The following is a 17268-nucleotide window of genomic DNA, read 5'->3' on the forward strand; positions in this document are numbered from 1 at the left end:
GAAGCACTTCGGGCCTCAGCAACTGCCATGCTTCTTGGCTTTGCCTCTAAGACAAGACTCCTTTTAAGAGAAAAGGGAGAGGTTACAAGCGCTGTCAGCTGGGGTCACGTAGATATTTTGGTGGGCCCAAACAGCCTTTTGAAGGTGTGCCTGGGTGCTAAATATGTTGACGAACGGTTATACCCTGCAGTTTTCATTCACCCATCCCTCCCAGACCCTCGGCCCCGTCCCTCTTTAGGGACCCTTCTCATGGGCAACTCCTTGCTCAGGGGGTGCAGACCCTCCTACAGGTGGGGGCTGCGGAGGAGGTACCTTGAAACTTGAGAAGGAAGTGGTTTTACTTCTGTTATTTCCTAATCCCAAAAGAGGCCTTCATCCCATCCTGGGCCTGTGTCGCCTCAACAGATATCTCAAGAAACGGACGTTCCGCATGGTCTCCCTGGCCTCCATCATTCCCTCTTTGGATCCAGGGAACTGGTATGCTACAGAAGATTTCTCAGGTTTATTGTAAAACAGGCTTATTACCAATACCATGCCTTCATCAGATGCCCGTACCTTAATGAATGGCTGATCAAGGGTCATTAAGAGGCTCAAATAAAGAACGTCATCAGCCTTTTCCAAGCCAACTTCTGAGCACGGGGCCTGTTGATAAATGAACAAAAGTCTACTCTTATTCCAATATAGATAGTAGAGTTTATTGGAGCGTGCTCAACTTGATTCGGGTTTGTCTTAAGCTATTGGGATAAATGACTGCGTGCACGTATGTGGTCCAGCATGCAGGACTACGCTTCAAGCTCCTGCAGAAATATCTAGCTTCAGTTTACTCCCCAACATACACCACTTGAACTCGGTGCCTACTGTTCCAACCCCGGCCCTCCCCTTCTTTGACTGTTGGAAGGACCCACAGTTAGTAATGATGAGTCTCCTTTGTCTCCCCCTGGCCATCAGCGTTCCTAGTCTTGGACGTGTCAGACCTAGGCTGGGTACCTCGACAGCCTCAGGACTCATGGCCTGTGGTCCCAGGAAGAACTCTCCCTGCAAATAAACATTAGGGAGCTCTGACCAATCCGCTTAGCTTGCCAAGTGTTCCTTCCTCTGAGTGCAGGCAAGGTTGTACAAATTCTGATGGACAACACTGTGTCCTTGCTATGTTCTACATCAGTTCATCAGAAGTTCATTCCTCTGCTGTCCATCTATGGGACTTCTGCATGAAGCACTCCATCCAACTCCAGGCTTTGCACCTTCTGGGAGCCTTGGATTCACCGGCGGATCACCTCAGCAGATCCTTCTTCTGTCACCATGAGTGGTCCCTTCCGCCAGAGGTTACCATGTTTATCTTCCAAAGGTGGGAGTTTACTCAGCTGGACCTGTTCGTGACCAAGCAGAACAGGAAATGCCAGCAGCTTTGCTCACTGAGAGGACACAGCCTAGGCTCCTTCTCCAATGCGTTCCTGCTTCCTTGGACAGTACTCTTACGTCTGCATCCACATCTTGCAGAACAGTTACAGTACAGGTAAGTAGCCGTCTTTTCCAGATGGTTCACCTTTAAAAAGTATATGAAATTAAAGAGTGGTTTTTCTAATTCATAAAGAAGTCCATTAGGAAATGAGAAAAGAGATAAAAAAAAACTATAATGTCAAGATTTGAATCTGTCAGAATAATTTATCTTACAAATGCATTCTGTAATTTAACATTTGTCTTTGAACCTTTTAATTGACCAAATTAGGTAAGTCAGCCACAGGAACAGAAATGGTTAAATCAGCACATTCTGTTAAGTTCTTTCTCTTCTTCTGTCTTTCACCTGGTTAGTATATATTCTTGTAAGGATAACCTTTACATTGATTAGATTGATTGAATTATAATAACATGGCAAGCAGTGACTTTGTAGTTGATGGCCTGTCAGCATTTCCATTTCAACACTATTCTTTTCAGGAGAACTGTAGGAAGCTCAGCTGTAAAAACTCTCTGTGTATAGAAACACAGCAGTACATGGTGGATGGCTTTAGAGGACACTTCTTTTCTTCCTTATCTCTTGCCATTTCCCAAATCGATTCAATAGTTTCTTAAACAAAAAAGCTTACTGAAAAACTTAATTTCCCAAGAGTTATTCACTTGCGCACTTTGTATTTTATGGTGTTCTGCTGTCCACTAAACCTTGCCCTCTGTTCATGGTGCTAGATTCCTGTATATACATGGTCTTCCTTTCCTCTCCCCACTTGATAAAAATAAAATAATTTGTAACTTGTAATAACTTGTAAAATCACTTGAAAAAATTGTATCACAAGGCAGCTTCCTTTGGATTCTTGCACGTAGTCTGGCTTTGGGGAATTGGGTGAGTCAGGAGTAAGAACTGGGAGTCTTTCACCAGATGTGCTTTCTCCCTCATACTCTGCATTAGATTTAGAGCAGTCTGATCTGCTGACTGAGCTCTCTGGAGGAGAGAGAAGAAAAAACTATTTTTCTAGTATGTCATCACTATGGACAATAGGCTGGAGGCAAAATTTTGTGCCTTCTGTTAATTTAAAATTGGAATATTCTGTGGATTCCATATATGAGGCTCAAAAACTTGAAATTGCCTTCACTTTGAATTTTTTTAGGATTTAGTTTGTCACTCTTGTATTGAGTAGTATCTTACTCTACAAACAGTCTGAATGATCTCAGCTACTCACAGGATAATGTGTAGTCAAGGGTGCGGGCAGCACGAAGAGCCTCCCAGGCCGCCCATGTGCCTAGGGGCCGCAAGGACCTGGCGTCCGCTTCTGGGAGCTGCACGGAGCTAGGGCACGTAGGGAGCCTGCCTTAGCCCTGGGCCACCACTGCGCTGCCAACCGGACTTTTAACAACCCGGTCAGTGGTGTCAACCGGAGCCGCCAGGGTCCATTTTCAACCAGATGTTCCGGTCAAAAACTGGACGCCTGGCAACCCTATGCCTGGGCTGTTATTTTTTATTCTTTGTTCTTCTGTACCACCCTACATATTTGGCAGTAGATTCTCCTGTCAGCAGATGGAGACAGAAAACAAGAACTTCTGAGTTACAACACCCCTTTATGACTTGTCATCTCAGATTCCTTCTCACTTTGCTGTTTCCAGCAGGTAGGATAGCTACCAAGCTACCTCACTGACAGGGCTGAGAAAAGGGAGAGGATGTTTTCACCACAGTGTCACGGAGTCACCGGGCAATGCTCTGGAACTGCTCCCCACTAAGCCAGTCAGGACTTTGGGGAGCCTCCTCTCCCTTGGAGCAGACTTGTTCAGGGCAAGAAGCTCACACGTCTTCACCTCCTGGGTCTCTCCTTGGAGCATTCAGCATCCTCTGCCCCTCCGTGTGCTTCCCACAGCGAGCCCACCCAGGCGGGGTCCTGGGGAAGCCACAGGGTTCTGCACCCCCACTTTGCAGTCAGACGTGACTCTCAGCCAGCAAAACAGAGGTTTATTCGATGACAGGAACAGAGTCTACAACAGAGCTTGTAGATACAGCGAACCAGACCCCTCGGCCGGGTCCATTCTGGGGGGCAGTGAGCCAGACCCCTAGGTCTGCACTTCACTCCTTATCCCCAGGTAGCTCCAGACTAACCAACCCCTCCAGCCCCTCCTCTCTGCTCAGCTCCTTTCCCGGGCCAGGAGGTCACCTGATCCCTTTGTCTCCAACACCTTCAGTTGGCACCTTTGCAGAGGAGGGGCCCAGGCCATCAGTTGCTAGGAGACAGAGTGCCAGGCATTTAGGTGCACTGGCCCTTTGCTCTGCAGCAATCACACACCCTTATCCCACCACCTAGATACTTAAGAACTGCCTAGGGGACACTGAGGCACCAACACAGTATTCAGAGCAAACATTAGGAACAGTCCCAGTTCGTCACACACAGCGAAGTACAAACAGGAATAACATGCTTTCCAATTCAGTTTTAAGTGTGCACCCGGTCTAGTTATACAGTCCTAGGAAAAGGATATCCAAATCCTCCTCATATTGTCCCACTCATCCATATTCCCTCTGATTGTGATGGCATCAGAAAAATACTGGCAGGTCTGGCAGACTTTCTACTGGGTTTTGGTGTACACAATGGCAAATTTTGGACTTGGTACAGTGACCTGCACAGTGTATAATGGCTTGCACAACATGGAAATAAGAATTAAAGTAAAATTTACTCATATATTTTAAACGTGCAGTCCACAAGAGCAGTACATATTGATTATCTGTGTGGCTCATAATCAAATACTTGTTTGCAGCCCTCTTCATGTGAATTAGGGAAACAACTATAAAGCTATTGATAAGATTAAACTAACAAGACCTAGTACGTGAATTTTATTTGGGCTAATGCTGAGCTAAGCATCCTTAATTTAAATACTGTAAAAAGTTGCTTGGCTATAAAACGTTGCTGGGCCAATTGATATGAGAAGTCTGTCATTGTTTGTAATCTTCGAGAGTTCAAATAAAGGTCATTGGGACCAGATGTATAGTACAGTAGAAGATAAATCAGTATGGAATTGATTAAGATCTTAGGAAAAAACAAAGGATTATAATAAGTAAACTGAAGTTGGTGATTTACTTCAGTATACATGTTAATCTGCACACTTCATTACCAGGAAGATTTACTGAGTTTTGGGAGAAATACTAACATATCTGGATCCCTCTCCTTTATGTTCTGATTTCATTTTTCTCAGACTTGCAAAATGTTGGAGGAGGAAGAGTTCTTGATTCTTGAACTTTTTGTGTAGATGTTTAAACTATAAAATGATTACAGTGTGTATTGGGAAGCTCAGACTTATGAGGTGTAATGGATTTGTTGGGATATTTTGCATTTCATCTGAGTCAAGCTCCCTGTTATGTTTCACTGCTAATTCAGGCCATGTTCTATGGATGAGAGACACATCTTCCTATCAGAAAACCCCTTAATCTTGGGGAAAGTGCGCAGGGTCATGAACCAGGAAACTGATTTTTAATCTTCCTCTTCTACTCTTGACTACTTATATTTATGTGCATATTATAGCCTTATTATTGAGGAAAGCCTTGTAACCTTACCTTGAGTACCCTGTTTTTTTAATTAAAAAATAAATATAACCCCACTGATTTTAATTCACACACTGCAAAAATATCTTTTAAAAACAGGTGTTGCCGTTAAAAAGAAACACTGTCCATTCTGAGATGACATGCAAAAAACCAAGTACTCCACATTTTGGTCTCTTGTTATACATATTGATGGCTTGTATCACATTTGTGTGAAAGTTGGGCGGTATAGTGAGGTGTAGTGAAACAATAAACATTTGTACAGGATGGAAAAGTACGTTTGTGATGTATCACACATACTTGCTCATGTCTTCAACTCTGAGTTAAGGTTGCTAAGCTGTGTTTATCAGGAATGAAACCCTTAACAAGCAAAGAAAAACGCATTTATATGATAAAGCAACCCCTCTGAATTCCACTCACCAATTCCTCGTCAGCCTCAGTTATCTTCCTTCCACCGCACAGATCTTCATCCTTATACTGGACAACTAACATACAGCTTTGTTAATAGGTATTCACGTTAATTCAGTGGTTTGTCATAGCTGAGCTCTACTCCCTTCCAAACTGATTTCCCACTCCCACATCTCCTTTCACCTCCATAACCTATCTAGAAGGCCGCTTACAGCCCCTTAGTTCCCAACAAAGCTGCTGCATGATGCGCTGGGTGAACCAACATCGGGAGGGTAGGGCATGAGCAGTCATGGTGGAGAAGAGTGGTGTGTTTGGAGATATGGAGTGATGATTTAAGGAAAGGGTATGTGGCAGTGTGGTAGGGCTAGGTGTGGAACACATGGAGCTCTGTGTGGGAGCCCAGTGGCTCAGCGCTATTGGCACTGGAAAGCCTCCCCTGATGCTACCACCCTTCCTTTCTGTGTGTGTGTGTGTTGTTGTTTTGTTTTTTGTTTTGTTAAAATGTTGCCTCTAGTAGTCAAGCTGGCAGTAATGGATAACTTATGTAGCTGACAGAATTTCAGCGAATCTGGGGTATCTCAATTAGTTTGACAAACAGGGGAATAACTGTGTTTAATTTTAAAATGTGAAGAGTGACCTATGGCCAAGATTATCAGAATGTGTGTGTGAAGTTTAGTTTGTGTAGAGATGAAAATGTCAATACACTGTTTTAAAATATTACATAGAAAATTCATTTGTATTCTGAAGTTATTTGTGTCAAATATGGAGATTAAATTCAGTCATTAAAGGGATTTTAGTCCTGCATTAAAGTCCTGATTCAGCAGAGAATTGGTTGTTAAATCCATCCTTATTCAGCAGACCATTTAAGCACATGCTGAAATATCAAGCATATGCTTTGCTGAAATGGTGTCTTAATTCCTGAGCTGGAGGCATATTCCAGAGTATTCACATTGGGGAAGGAATATATGTTTGGAAATATATAAATAAAAACTTGTTTGAGCAGTTGAGTTCAGTTTAACAAGTTTAGTTGCATTAATAATGTGATCAGAAGTGTGAAGTTTTTGCTGAATAGTTCAGAAATTTTTATTTGATTGCTTGTATTATTATAGTTCACCAAGGCTAGTTTAACAATGTAAATGAAGAATGACAAAAACATGAATAAAAATAAAATTCAAAATGTTTCGTTTTTGATCCCTCACACTCTTTAGTCATTGTTTTTTTTCCCCATCATTTTTTGCTCTCTGATCTAATGAAGATTTGTTTAGAAATTGTAAATGCTTGAATGAATATTAGAGTATTTATTACAGGTATGCAACAGTTGGGTTCTGTTAACATTTCCATAATAAAGTCCTCTGTTTATAGGGGTGTAATAACTTGCTCATAAAAATTTGCTTTGGGCAGAAACATGGTGTATCAGTCTGCTTGAAAGCTTGTGTTTTTGTTTATTTAAGAAAAATCAAAAGTTATCTGTGTTTGTACATTATAGAAATTTTAAACACCCAGTTTAAATCTCAGAATGTGACTGAGCAGCTGTTTTCTTCATATTTCTTATATGCATGTCATTATAAACACTTGCTCCATATTATTTATCTCTGTATCCTAACAGCTCCTTTATGGAAAACTCAGGTAAATTATACACTTTTAGCACTTGGAAAGTGAGAGTTTTCGTGCTAGATTGTATCTGGAGCTATTAAAGTTTTTCAAATACTATGCTTATTAAAAATTGGTGAAATAGACAATAATTCTGAAGTATTTATCACTTAACTAATATGTATAATTATTAAGTTCACATACATTCAGGCATCTACATGGTGGTCATAACTAGGGCTCCTAAGTGCTATAGCAATACTAATAATGGTGGTTATTGCGTATTTAATCAGTTCTCATGTACACAATTTTTCTTTTTTCAAACGTATTTCTTTTTAAATTAAGCCACCAGAAACAACAATTAATTAACGCAACTCACCTTGCAGCAGTGGCTCCTGTGTCCCATGGGGCTGAGCCTGGCTACCTGTTTCAGGCATTGTGACCTGATACACAGGATTACCGAACCACTCACTCAAATCTGGCTTTCACGATGCCTCTCCCATATGATGACGGAGGGGCGGCAGGGTCAAGCCTGAGCAAGTGGCACTACCTGTGCCCAGGGTGAGTGTGGGACAGGGGCTCTCTCAACCCCAGGCCCAGTCACAGGGTACACAGGAGCTGCCAATGCCAAGATGAGCATGGGGCAGGCTCACTCTACAGCCCCCTGGGTCTTGTCCCTTCAATAGGCTGGGATTAGAGTTGTGGTCCTGGGGCAAAGAGTGCTGTTCCAGGTGGTGGGTGACCCCCTCATTTGTCAGGGCATTTTTAAATGAAAATCACAGAGCAGGCACTGAACCCATGACTTAGTAAATTTACCATGACTGCTCCATGATTTTTGATTAAGAAATGCCATGTCAGATTTGCAGGCTTAATTATAATTTTGCAGATATTACAGCTTGAAATCAGAATTATTGCATACAGCATCATTTATGTTCATGGCACTTTACAAACAAATTAAAATGACAAGTACCCCAAAGAACTTAAATATTAAGAGTGCGTTAGTGAGGGGTTACCACAGTGAAAGATTGTGAGCTGTACTTATGTATGCATCTTACTGATTCCTCTTTGGGTCTGTTTTTATTTTAATTAATTTCTTATTAAAACTTGGATAGTGTCCAAAAGGCGAGAGTGGAATGACTGTACAAGAAGAAAAAATGTAAAATACAAAAGGTGCATCCAGTTGCATTTTGTGTGACTATCTGTTTCACCCTTCAGATATATACTACTTTTATTAATATATCTTTAGTAGTTTGTGTAAATTACCAACTAGTATAAGGCAGGTGGAGGATCTGATGAGGAGACGTTGGAAACGGTTCTAAAATCTGTTGAACTGAATGAAAACCTGAAGAAATCTCCTTACATTTAACTTTTGATTAACAATTTTTATTTGACCAATTTAAGTTGGTCTAAGAATTAGTTAGTACTTGATACTGGAGGTCTGAGATTTACTGTGTAGAGAATTATTGACCTATTTCTACTTACTACAGAGGTGGAAATTTGCTGTTTTGTTACCAGTTATGAACTTTTAGCTTTCTGTAATTTCTATAAACAGAGTACGGAGAAGTAATTAATTCTATCTTTTCTGCTACCTTCAAAGGGACATCAGAGATGGCTTAAGAAGAAAAAGCTTCTATCCTTCTCATTATTTGAGAGAGAGATCCCCTCATAAGAGGGACTCTCCTTTCTTCAGGGAATCGCCTGTGAGCCGAAGGGATTCTCCACACAGCAGATCCGGCTCCAGTGTCAGCAGTAGGAGCTACTCCCCTGAAAGAAGCAAAGCCTATTCTTTCCACCAGTCCCAGCATAGCAGAAGTATGTCATCTTTACATAAAAGAAATATTTCTCAGCAAGGTAATGCTGGATTAATGATAAAACTGATTAGTGAGGCGAAATTGATTCTCCTTATATAAGATCTTTCTCTTTATATAATGAAGACCTTAGACTTTTTGTTCCTATTATGTTTTGCCTGCCTTATTAAATGTTTCAGGGAGCTCTTTATTCCTTTATGAATATATGTAAAGGTCTCTTGAGGGAGCTTGCAGGTGTTTTTCAACAGCCTCCCTAGGCTGACTGCAGTTCCATCAGCTGCATGACTTTTCTGTGTACAGCAGATTATTTTCCTTTAGTACCAAATGCTTCTGTTTCTTTTCTCTCTTTGTTTCTGTCATGGATCCCTTTACAGGCAGTTTTGCAATCAGCAAGTAGGTGAGGGCTTTTCCTTCTGCAACTGACAAGAAAAAGAAAAATTCTGGTGGGAAAGCTGAATTAAAAAGTAAAGAGCCTTACATTTTCAAAAACGTGATCTTTCATAGAATTGTGCTAACAGTGCATATTAGTTCTTTTTGCAATTTACCCCTCTCACTCTGATTCTCTCAAATCTTGCAACCCTCAAATCAGTGCAAAACTTTGTGTCTAAAGCTAGGCAATCCAATGTATGGCCTGGATTTCAAAGGGTCGAATGTTCATTTTTTCCAGAAAGGAGATCCATGTCTATTTAAAACCTCCATGTATGAAAAACTTGCAAACAAAAGTGGAAGCATGTTTTTTTTCCCGTTGAGGTGCTTATTGCTACGACTGTACAGATTAGGTGGATTTATGGATTCCTTTTCATACTCTTTACAAGTACTAATGAAATTGTGCAAAATCTGTTGTCCACTTTGGCAATAGTGTTCTTTTTGATTCTTCTAATTTTAAATCCAGCTTTACTTGTTACATGACATTTACCTTGGATTTTCCAGGGTGCCCGCCCATAGCAGGCAGTTATAGCACCTTTCACTGCAAAACACCCCAAAGCATTTAAATAACGATGCATAAACACAGAGGAGTTTCTTCACTCACCACTGAAATACAGACTGCCTCTCAGGCTTTTAACAGTTGCAGCAGGGCTACACAAACATTTAGAACAGAAAATAAAGAATATGACACCTTCCTGAAACTGCAGTAGAGATTTAGGTAAACAGAATCTAATTATCAGGGACAGAAGTAGGTTGTCTAAAACTTGGGAAATGTTGTGGGGATTGGGAATTTTCTACAGTTGAGCAGATTTTTTGGCACTTCTGCAGCATGTTAACATAGCTACTCATATATTGAATTCTAATGGAAAAACCTGCTGTCTGGGCTAATAGAAAATTTTACATTTTGAGAGAAATGTTCCAAATTTTCAGGGGGTTTTGTACTTTTTTTTGTAATACATTGTGTTAGTCACTAACTGCATGTTTGTTCAGAGATGTCAAGTTGGATGATGTAGTGTTGTTGTCTCTTTGAAAACACCCTGCAGGTGTAATCTGGCAAATAGCTTCACAAAGCAGCAGCTATATTGGTCAAAGTGGGATATCCACACTTAAGTCTGGGCTGTCTTTTACTCCAGAGTTAAATGATGTCTTGTCTATTTCCATTAAACTGTTTTTAAGAAAGCAACTTCGTTTGCACCGTGCTACTTTTTCTTAAAAATGGTTTGCACCCTGAAAATTGGTAGTTCTGAAAGTGTTTGTTTTGATGACCGAGTTAAAGTGGTTTACTTGCGGAGTGGAGAGGGCTTCAGTAGTGTTTGCTAGAATAGTGTTTGAATATCACTTGACAGGAAATCTTTGCTTTGGAGAACATGTAAGAAAGAGCCCATCCTGTTACCTTTTATTGTATTTTGAAATATTTAAAGAGCCAAACCCCGGCAGGGTCTGCACGTAGAAGGCCAGCCAACAGCAGGAATATGAGGCTTTCCCTATTCTTGCTCCCCATAAAGTTGAAGATGTTCCCTAGCGCTTCTATGACATGAGCCAGGGTGCATGGTCAACACATTTGTTTAATATGTACATACCTGGCAGTGACCTCTGTGTGCAAGTCTTATCCACTCAGTCCTAGAAACCTGGTCTGGAACATGAATGTCTTCCTATAAATGATTTGGGGAAGTATCCTGTGCCAGTCCTCCATCTCCAGCTATACTGATGCAAATTGGGGATACAAAAAATACATATTTCCTGCATATTGTTGTAAATGACAGCGCCACTTGATTTGAAAACTCTTTATAGATAATTCTGTTGAAATGCGGCTGTATAGCTGTTAGTTGGAGTTAGAGAGTTAAAGGGGTTTCTGACCTTCTTCTGTTTGATTTTGATTTTTAATGAATTATTTTCTGCCAAGAAAGTGATATTATTCTGCTAAACTACACATCTGTTTATAGCTACTATAACAGTATATCTATAGGTTGCTGGTTGTGACTTCGTAGTTAAAATTAGGTTCTGAAATAGGCTTAAAATGAGGCACACATTTGTTTTTCTGTCTGTTTTAGTAGCTTTTCAATGTGATACTTCATATGGGGTTAGTTGTTTTGTTCTTTTTAATTTACTATGTAGATTTCATAATTTTTGTTTATATTTTTAATAAGATCTGTTTAAATTTGAGCCCTTTCTAAAATCTTGGTCTGAAATGTTTTATTGTCAGCATGTATCCGTTAAAACAACATTTTCTGTCTGCACAGAATTTGGTAGAGATAGTAATGTTGAGTAGATCTGGTGAATTGGAGGAATGCAGGAGAGAGCCTGAAGAGCAGGGGAATATGAGGTATGAGAGGTTGAGGGGTAAAGGAGGGCGAATATGAAAGGCCACATGGAAAACAGGCTAAGGATGAACAGGAAGGGAGAAAGTGAGTGGAGCAGAAAATTGAATGGCATAAAGATGAAAACGTAGAGAGTGTGTGGTGTGGGATAATCAATAGGGAATTAGGATAGTACTGTGGTGAGAGAGGATGGAGAGAAATAGAATGGTTTTCCTCTCCCAGGTATTAAGAGAAAAATAGAATGGCAGCTCCTTCATCTTAGAGGATGGGAGAGAGTAAGTAGAGTCCCCTCCAAGCCATTGGGGAAATGCTCACATTTGTCTATGCATTTAAGGTTGAATTTTGAACTTGTAATGATCCCTCTCACATTCAGGGTGGGTAGCTGTCCTAAAGGCTCAAAAATCAGAAGGCAGGTATTTTTAAGAAAGTGATTTATTATTTTTCTAGCATCTGTTTTACCAAACTTTCCCATCAGCTGGGTGTTCAATGAAACTGGATGGTGTTTAGAGGGTGTAATGTGGTGAAGGGGATGTGCAAACAGAAAGATTCAAGGGTCATTTGTTGAATTTAGAGGGGGGTAGTTTCGTAAAGGGGATGCTGGAAGGCTGCCATCCCTGCTGCAGAATTAAAGTTTTGGTGTAGGATGCATAGTAGTTATGGTGGTAGTAAAGTGTGTGCTTGTGGGTGATGGTGGCACAATAAAGGTAAGCCATCCAGCAGTGTATAAACTTTTTTAATTTCTGTGCTTTTTCAGTTTTGTTAAGTATGCTGTGTATAGCAACTTTAACTTTTCACAACTAAGTTTTTGTTGTGCATTCATTTGATTAGCTTGAATGTTTTCAGTAAAGGTAGTCCATAGTAGCTTTCACCACCATTGGAAAGATTACTTTCCCCAGGTTCTATCTTCATCTATGGGTATGTCTACACTACAAAATTAGGTCGAATTTATAGAAGTCATTTTTTTAGAAATCATTTTTATACAGTCGATTACACAAAATGCTCTAAGTGCATTAAGTCGGTGGACTGCGTCCACAGTACCGAGGCTAGCATTGATTTCCAGAGCGTTGCACTGTGGGTAGCTATCCCACAGTTCCCACAGTCTCTGCTGCCCATTGGAATTCTAGGTTGAGATCCCAACGCCTGATGGGGCAAAAACAGTGTCGTGGCTGGTTCTGGGTACATGTCGTCAGGCCCCCCCCCCCCCTCCATGAAAGCAACGGCAGACAATCGTTTTACGCCTTTTTTCCTGGGTTACCTGAGCAGACGCCATACCACGGCAAGCATGGAGCCCGTTAAGCTCACAGTCACCCTACGAAAAAAAGGGTTTTGTTGTATGGATGGGTCCAGGGTTAAATCGAGGTAATGCTGCTAAATTCAACCTAAAGTCTTAGTGTAGACCAGGCCTATATTAGATTGAACCAAGGCTTATGCTGCAGATTTACTCTGAAAATTTACATCTATTGATGGCATTATAGGATTCCATTGTTTGTTTTTGTCAAATGTTGTCACGCCAGATGTGCTCAGTTTACAAGTAAAAACACGTTCTTTTTTAATTACCAGCTCCGCAGATTTGACATAACAGCTAACAGCCAAACCATGTTTTTTCCTTCTTGAGTGCCATCATCGGTTAAAAGGTTCTGTAGGCCAGGTGAAGCCCTCAGTGACACGAGCAGTAATCTTGCCTCTGTTAAGGTCGACTCAGGTGTAACTGTTTGGCCCTGTAACTGAGAGTTGGCACATACTACTTCTGATCATGCACAAGAAGGAATAGAATCCAATGCGCACTCTCACTTTTTGATGTGTTCGCAAAGCTCATAGGGGTAACAAGAAGTAAAAATGTATTTATGTAACTGAAGTGAGCATATATGACGTGCTGGCAGCTGAATATTAAGGTGTTATTTTTTACAAGGTCACTTTTCAGAGCAGATTTGTACTTTGGACTCTGTTGGTGAACAGCCACATCTTGCTTCACTCTGCATTGAAAGTTCAGCTATCCCTGGACTTCCCATTCCTCGTTAGTTTTCACTCGATGTGTTGCACCACTTTTTTATCTGCCAGGTATGGAAGCAGGAAAGAGGTTGCTTCAGCGTCTGAAGCCAACAGTGCTCCTTGTGGCAGTACCAGTACATCAGATGATGGGGCTAAGCGCAGTACCTCCATAACACCTCTTAAAGGAAGCATCTCCCCACTGGAACACCTTGGACGCTGTTGAACAATAGTAAATATACGATAAACACCCTATCAGAGTTATAGTTCAATCAAGATATAAATAAAATTCAGACAGTTCTTGGAGCACCATAGCAGTATATGAAATAGCCAAAATACAGAGTATTTATTGTTGGAAATATCAATTCAAGGCATCAGCTTTATATGATTAGAAGTTTTCAGTAGTTATCTGCAAGTTGTGTATACTAAGCTCTGCTGGCGTTGTGGTTTGTGTGTAAAAGAATTAAAATTGCTGAGTTTTTGTTTGGAAAATTCAATTTTATAGTAGCTTTACATCTGATGATGATGATGTTGTTGTTTAATATATCCATGTTATCATCATGTCTGTTTATATAATGGGCTTTTGAGTTGTGTGTATATTTAACTAATATACCATAATGTCTTTTTGAAGATGTTGAGCCCTCTGATTTTTAAAAAGTTTTACAGTACTTGCTATGGTTGGGGTCACTACAATTCCTAAACTTTAATTTTTGTTAGCTCTCTAATTATATGAATTATTTACAAAGTTTCATACCACTGTGGGGATCCCCTAAGACCCTCTTCCACTTGATTCTCCAAAACTCAGTTTGACTCCAGAATTTGTCATGCCAGGTGGCTTTATTTGGTATAAAGCAACACTGTGCCCTAGCTGGCCAGGCTCAAATGCAGTGTGTAGGTGCAGGGTACATCACAAATCTGAAGTTACACGGCAAAACTTTTCCTTATATCCTCCTTTCTGTTCATCTGGTATTTAAAATTTGTTCAACAACTTTCAAGGTTCTTCAGTGGGGGAAATGAATGACTAGTAAGCACAATTATTATTCATTATTATTACTAACTCCTGTATTACTAACTATACAGTGCATCATGTGCTCAATGCTTGGCTTGGTTACTTTTCAGAATGCTCTCTCCATGTGCTGTTCATGTATAATCTGATCTCTACATTCCAGTTTTACCTTGTCCATTGTCCCTTGTACCAGAGTGTTCCTACTTAGCTAGACTGACTCTAGCCTAATGCTTGTTATACTCTTATTTACAACTTAATTTTCCATTCACTTTCTCAATTGTTCCCACTGAGAAATGAGGTCTGTCTTATGTCCTGTTACTCGTGTCAAGTTAGACCTAAAATCACTATCATTTATGAAGTTAATACAGTTTACAGTCTTTTTAATATGTTACATATTTTCACAATTGAATCACATAGTTGTTGTTGCATCTGTTTGTTAATTTGTGTGTAATTTGTCTTTGGATTTCTGCTTTTATTTATGAAGACCTGCCAAATACATTGCTTTAGAATCTGTATATTTCTTGAATTACTAGTGTCCACTAGTGTCATATGAGTCCTGAAGCTGGGGCTTTAAGAAAAAACAAATATAATGAAATTGGCAATAAAATGTTGAGAAGCTCACAATAAAATCAAAATAAATCAAAGTTGGCAACACAATCTTTGATTAAGCTGAGGGTCTTCTTTCTTCTCTTGCTTTACTACCAGCTACTCTTGGCTCGTACAATATCAAGTCTATGAGTCTATCCCCAGGGTATCCCTGGGGCTAACGCTGCCTCTTGTCCCCTCCCTGGCTGGGGCTAAAACTCCAGAATCTCCTTAGTTACTGTGGTTCATCTTCTTTCTTTCCCCGACTTCATCTAGAGAGAGAGAAATCAAATGACTATAGGGGGCTCGGTTGAATTGTCCATCAGCAGGGCTGGAACATACTTGAACAGCACTGATCAGAGACGTATTTTACTTTATCTTTTTACCTTTAATTGTTTAGGGCTCCTCTGTCCTTTTCGGGTAGCATTAAAAACTGCCTTCCTTGTCTTTAATTTCTCACACACCTGTTAAAGACCACCATAATATCCTCCTCCCTCCTACATTTCCTTCTCCTTCCATTCATCTAGTGCTTGCCTCCTTTCAGTTTGGACCAAAGACTTGCCATTTGGTGTGAGAACAGTTTCCTTTAGTATATCTGTCTGTTTTAGCTCATTTACGACTCATCCTCACTGACTCTCCAGCTATTTCATTCTAACTTAAATAATTTTTCTGTATGGTCCCTTGATAATATATATATTTTTTGGAACCGTTGTGAAATCTGTAAAACATTTTTGATTCATTGGCATGAAAGATATTATATCAAATTATATCAGATAAAGTTGTTAAAATTCGGTGTGGTCTAAAAGGCCAGCTAGTTTTGTGCTTTGAATGCCTCGGGATGCAGATTATGAAAAGCATGTTTGATTTCTGTATGCAAACATAATAAAACATAACTTTGTCATTTAGACATGGAGAGTCATGGTCAAATAAAGAAAGAAAAGACTAGTGATACATCATGACAAGAACTAGAAGGATCTAAATCTTTATGTCAAAGATGTAATTTGGATAGTTGTCTTGTCAGCAATGGCTAGATGCGACTGCCTTGTATTTCAGATATGAGCAACCCTCCCCTCCTCAAATGAGGAATAAAACAAACATGGGGGAAACCTTTTGTGAGGTGGGGAATTGTTTATTATTTTAACACTGGTGATGTGTTCTGCAAAAATACTCTGCCTTGAGGAGCTTGGTAGGTAAAATTTCATAGTCTTCACTTATAATGTCCATAATTTACAGTAATAGACTGCACCAATGTGGGCCCCCCCTCCTGCAAGCTTCTCCACATGGGTGGGCACCTGTACTCACATTGCCCTGTTGACTTTGGTGGGTCTACACATAGGTAGAGGGGGCCTCTCCACTTGGAGCAGCTTGCAGGATCAGGGCCAACTTGTGGAACAAAGTTAAATATATGTATAAAAAAATTACTTGCCTCAGTTAGGTATAGTTGAGAGGTACAGTAGGCTATTGTTTTGACATGAGAAGAATAATAAAGTAATTATATTAGCAAAAAGGAGGTAATGGCCATTGTCGTTGAGTGTAAGATAGTACAGACAAGATAAACAGTTTCTACTGTATAGACAAGTATGGAGGGTATCTTGAAGGGCTATACTGAATGATCAGATAAAATATGAAACTGCTAAGGCAACTGCTATTTGTGTCTTTTTGCAGTTGGGGAGCAGCTGTCACTTGCTTGTTTGGTCTTTCTTTTTCCTCAACCAGTTAGGCTGATATTAAATTCTATCCTTTGTAGCCAGAGTATGCTGAAAATCTGTGGAGAGAGAAAAGGGGCAACTTACAAAGGTTTTTTTTTTTAACATTCCAGATCTATTTAAAATATAAATTTATTTACATTTCAGTTTCTTAATTCTTTTAGATATTGGTATTTAAAAATGCACAATGGTGGGTGCATTCTTAATTTACATCATCTTGCAACATACAAAGTAAATAGCTCATTAGACATGATCCATTGTGTTAAGTAACATTACTTGAGTATTTCAATTACAGACTTATGTAGTTGTCATTAGTTTTGTTAAAGTAATCCACAGCGGGGGGTTTTAAAATATTTGGTAAATGAAGGTTACTTTCAATTGATTTCTCTTTCTAATTTTTTGCCAAGTATTCTGCTGCTGCAGGCTTCCCGTAATG

At 39.9% G+C, this 17268-nt stretch overlaps 1 protein-coding gene across 15 annotated transcripts in view; it reads left to right on the forward strand.

Moving 5' to 3' along the window:
- Positions 1-17268, forward strand: part of PPHLN1 (periphilin 1) — a 133587-nt gene that overhangs the window by 52595 nt on the left and 63724 nt on the right. For 11 of the 15 annotated variants that reach the window (XM_032804602.2, XM_032804612.2, XM_032804610.2 and 8 more), the window contains one exon: positions 8595-8848. In XM_032804602.2, the coding sequence (XP_032660493.1) occupies positions 8595-8848 (254 nt within the window). The remainder of the gene's footprint in view (positions 1-8594; positions 8849-17268) is intronic. The other 4 variants (XM_032804609.2, XM_032804611.2, XM_032804619.2 and 1 more) reach the window with 1 other exon arrangement.

Source organism: Chelonoidis abingdonii, chromosome 1 (assembly GCF_003597395.2).
Source record: "Chelonoidis abingdonii isolate Lonesome George chromosome 1, CheloAbing_2.0, whole genome shotgun sequence".
Classification (NCBI taxonomy): domain Eukaryota; kingdom Metazoa; phylum Chordata; order Testudines; family Testudinidae; genus Chelonoidis; species Chelonoidis abingdonii.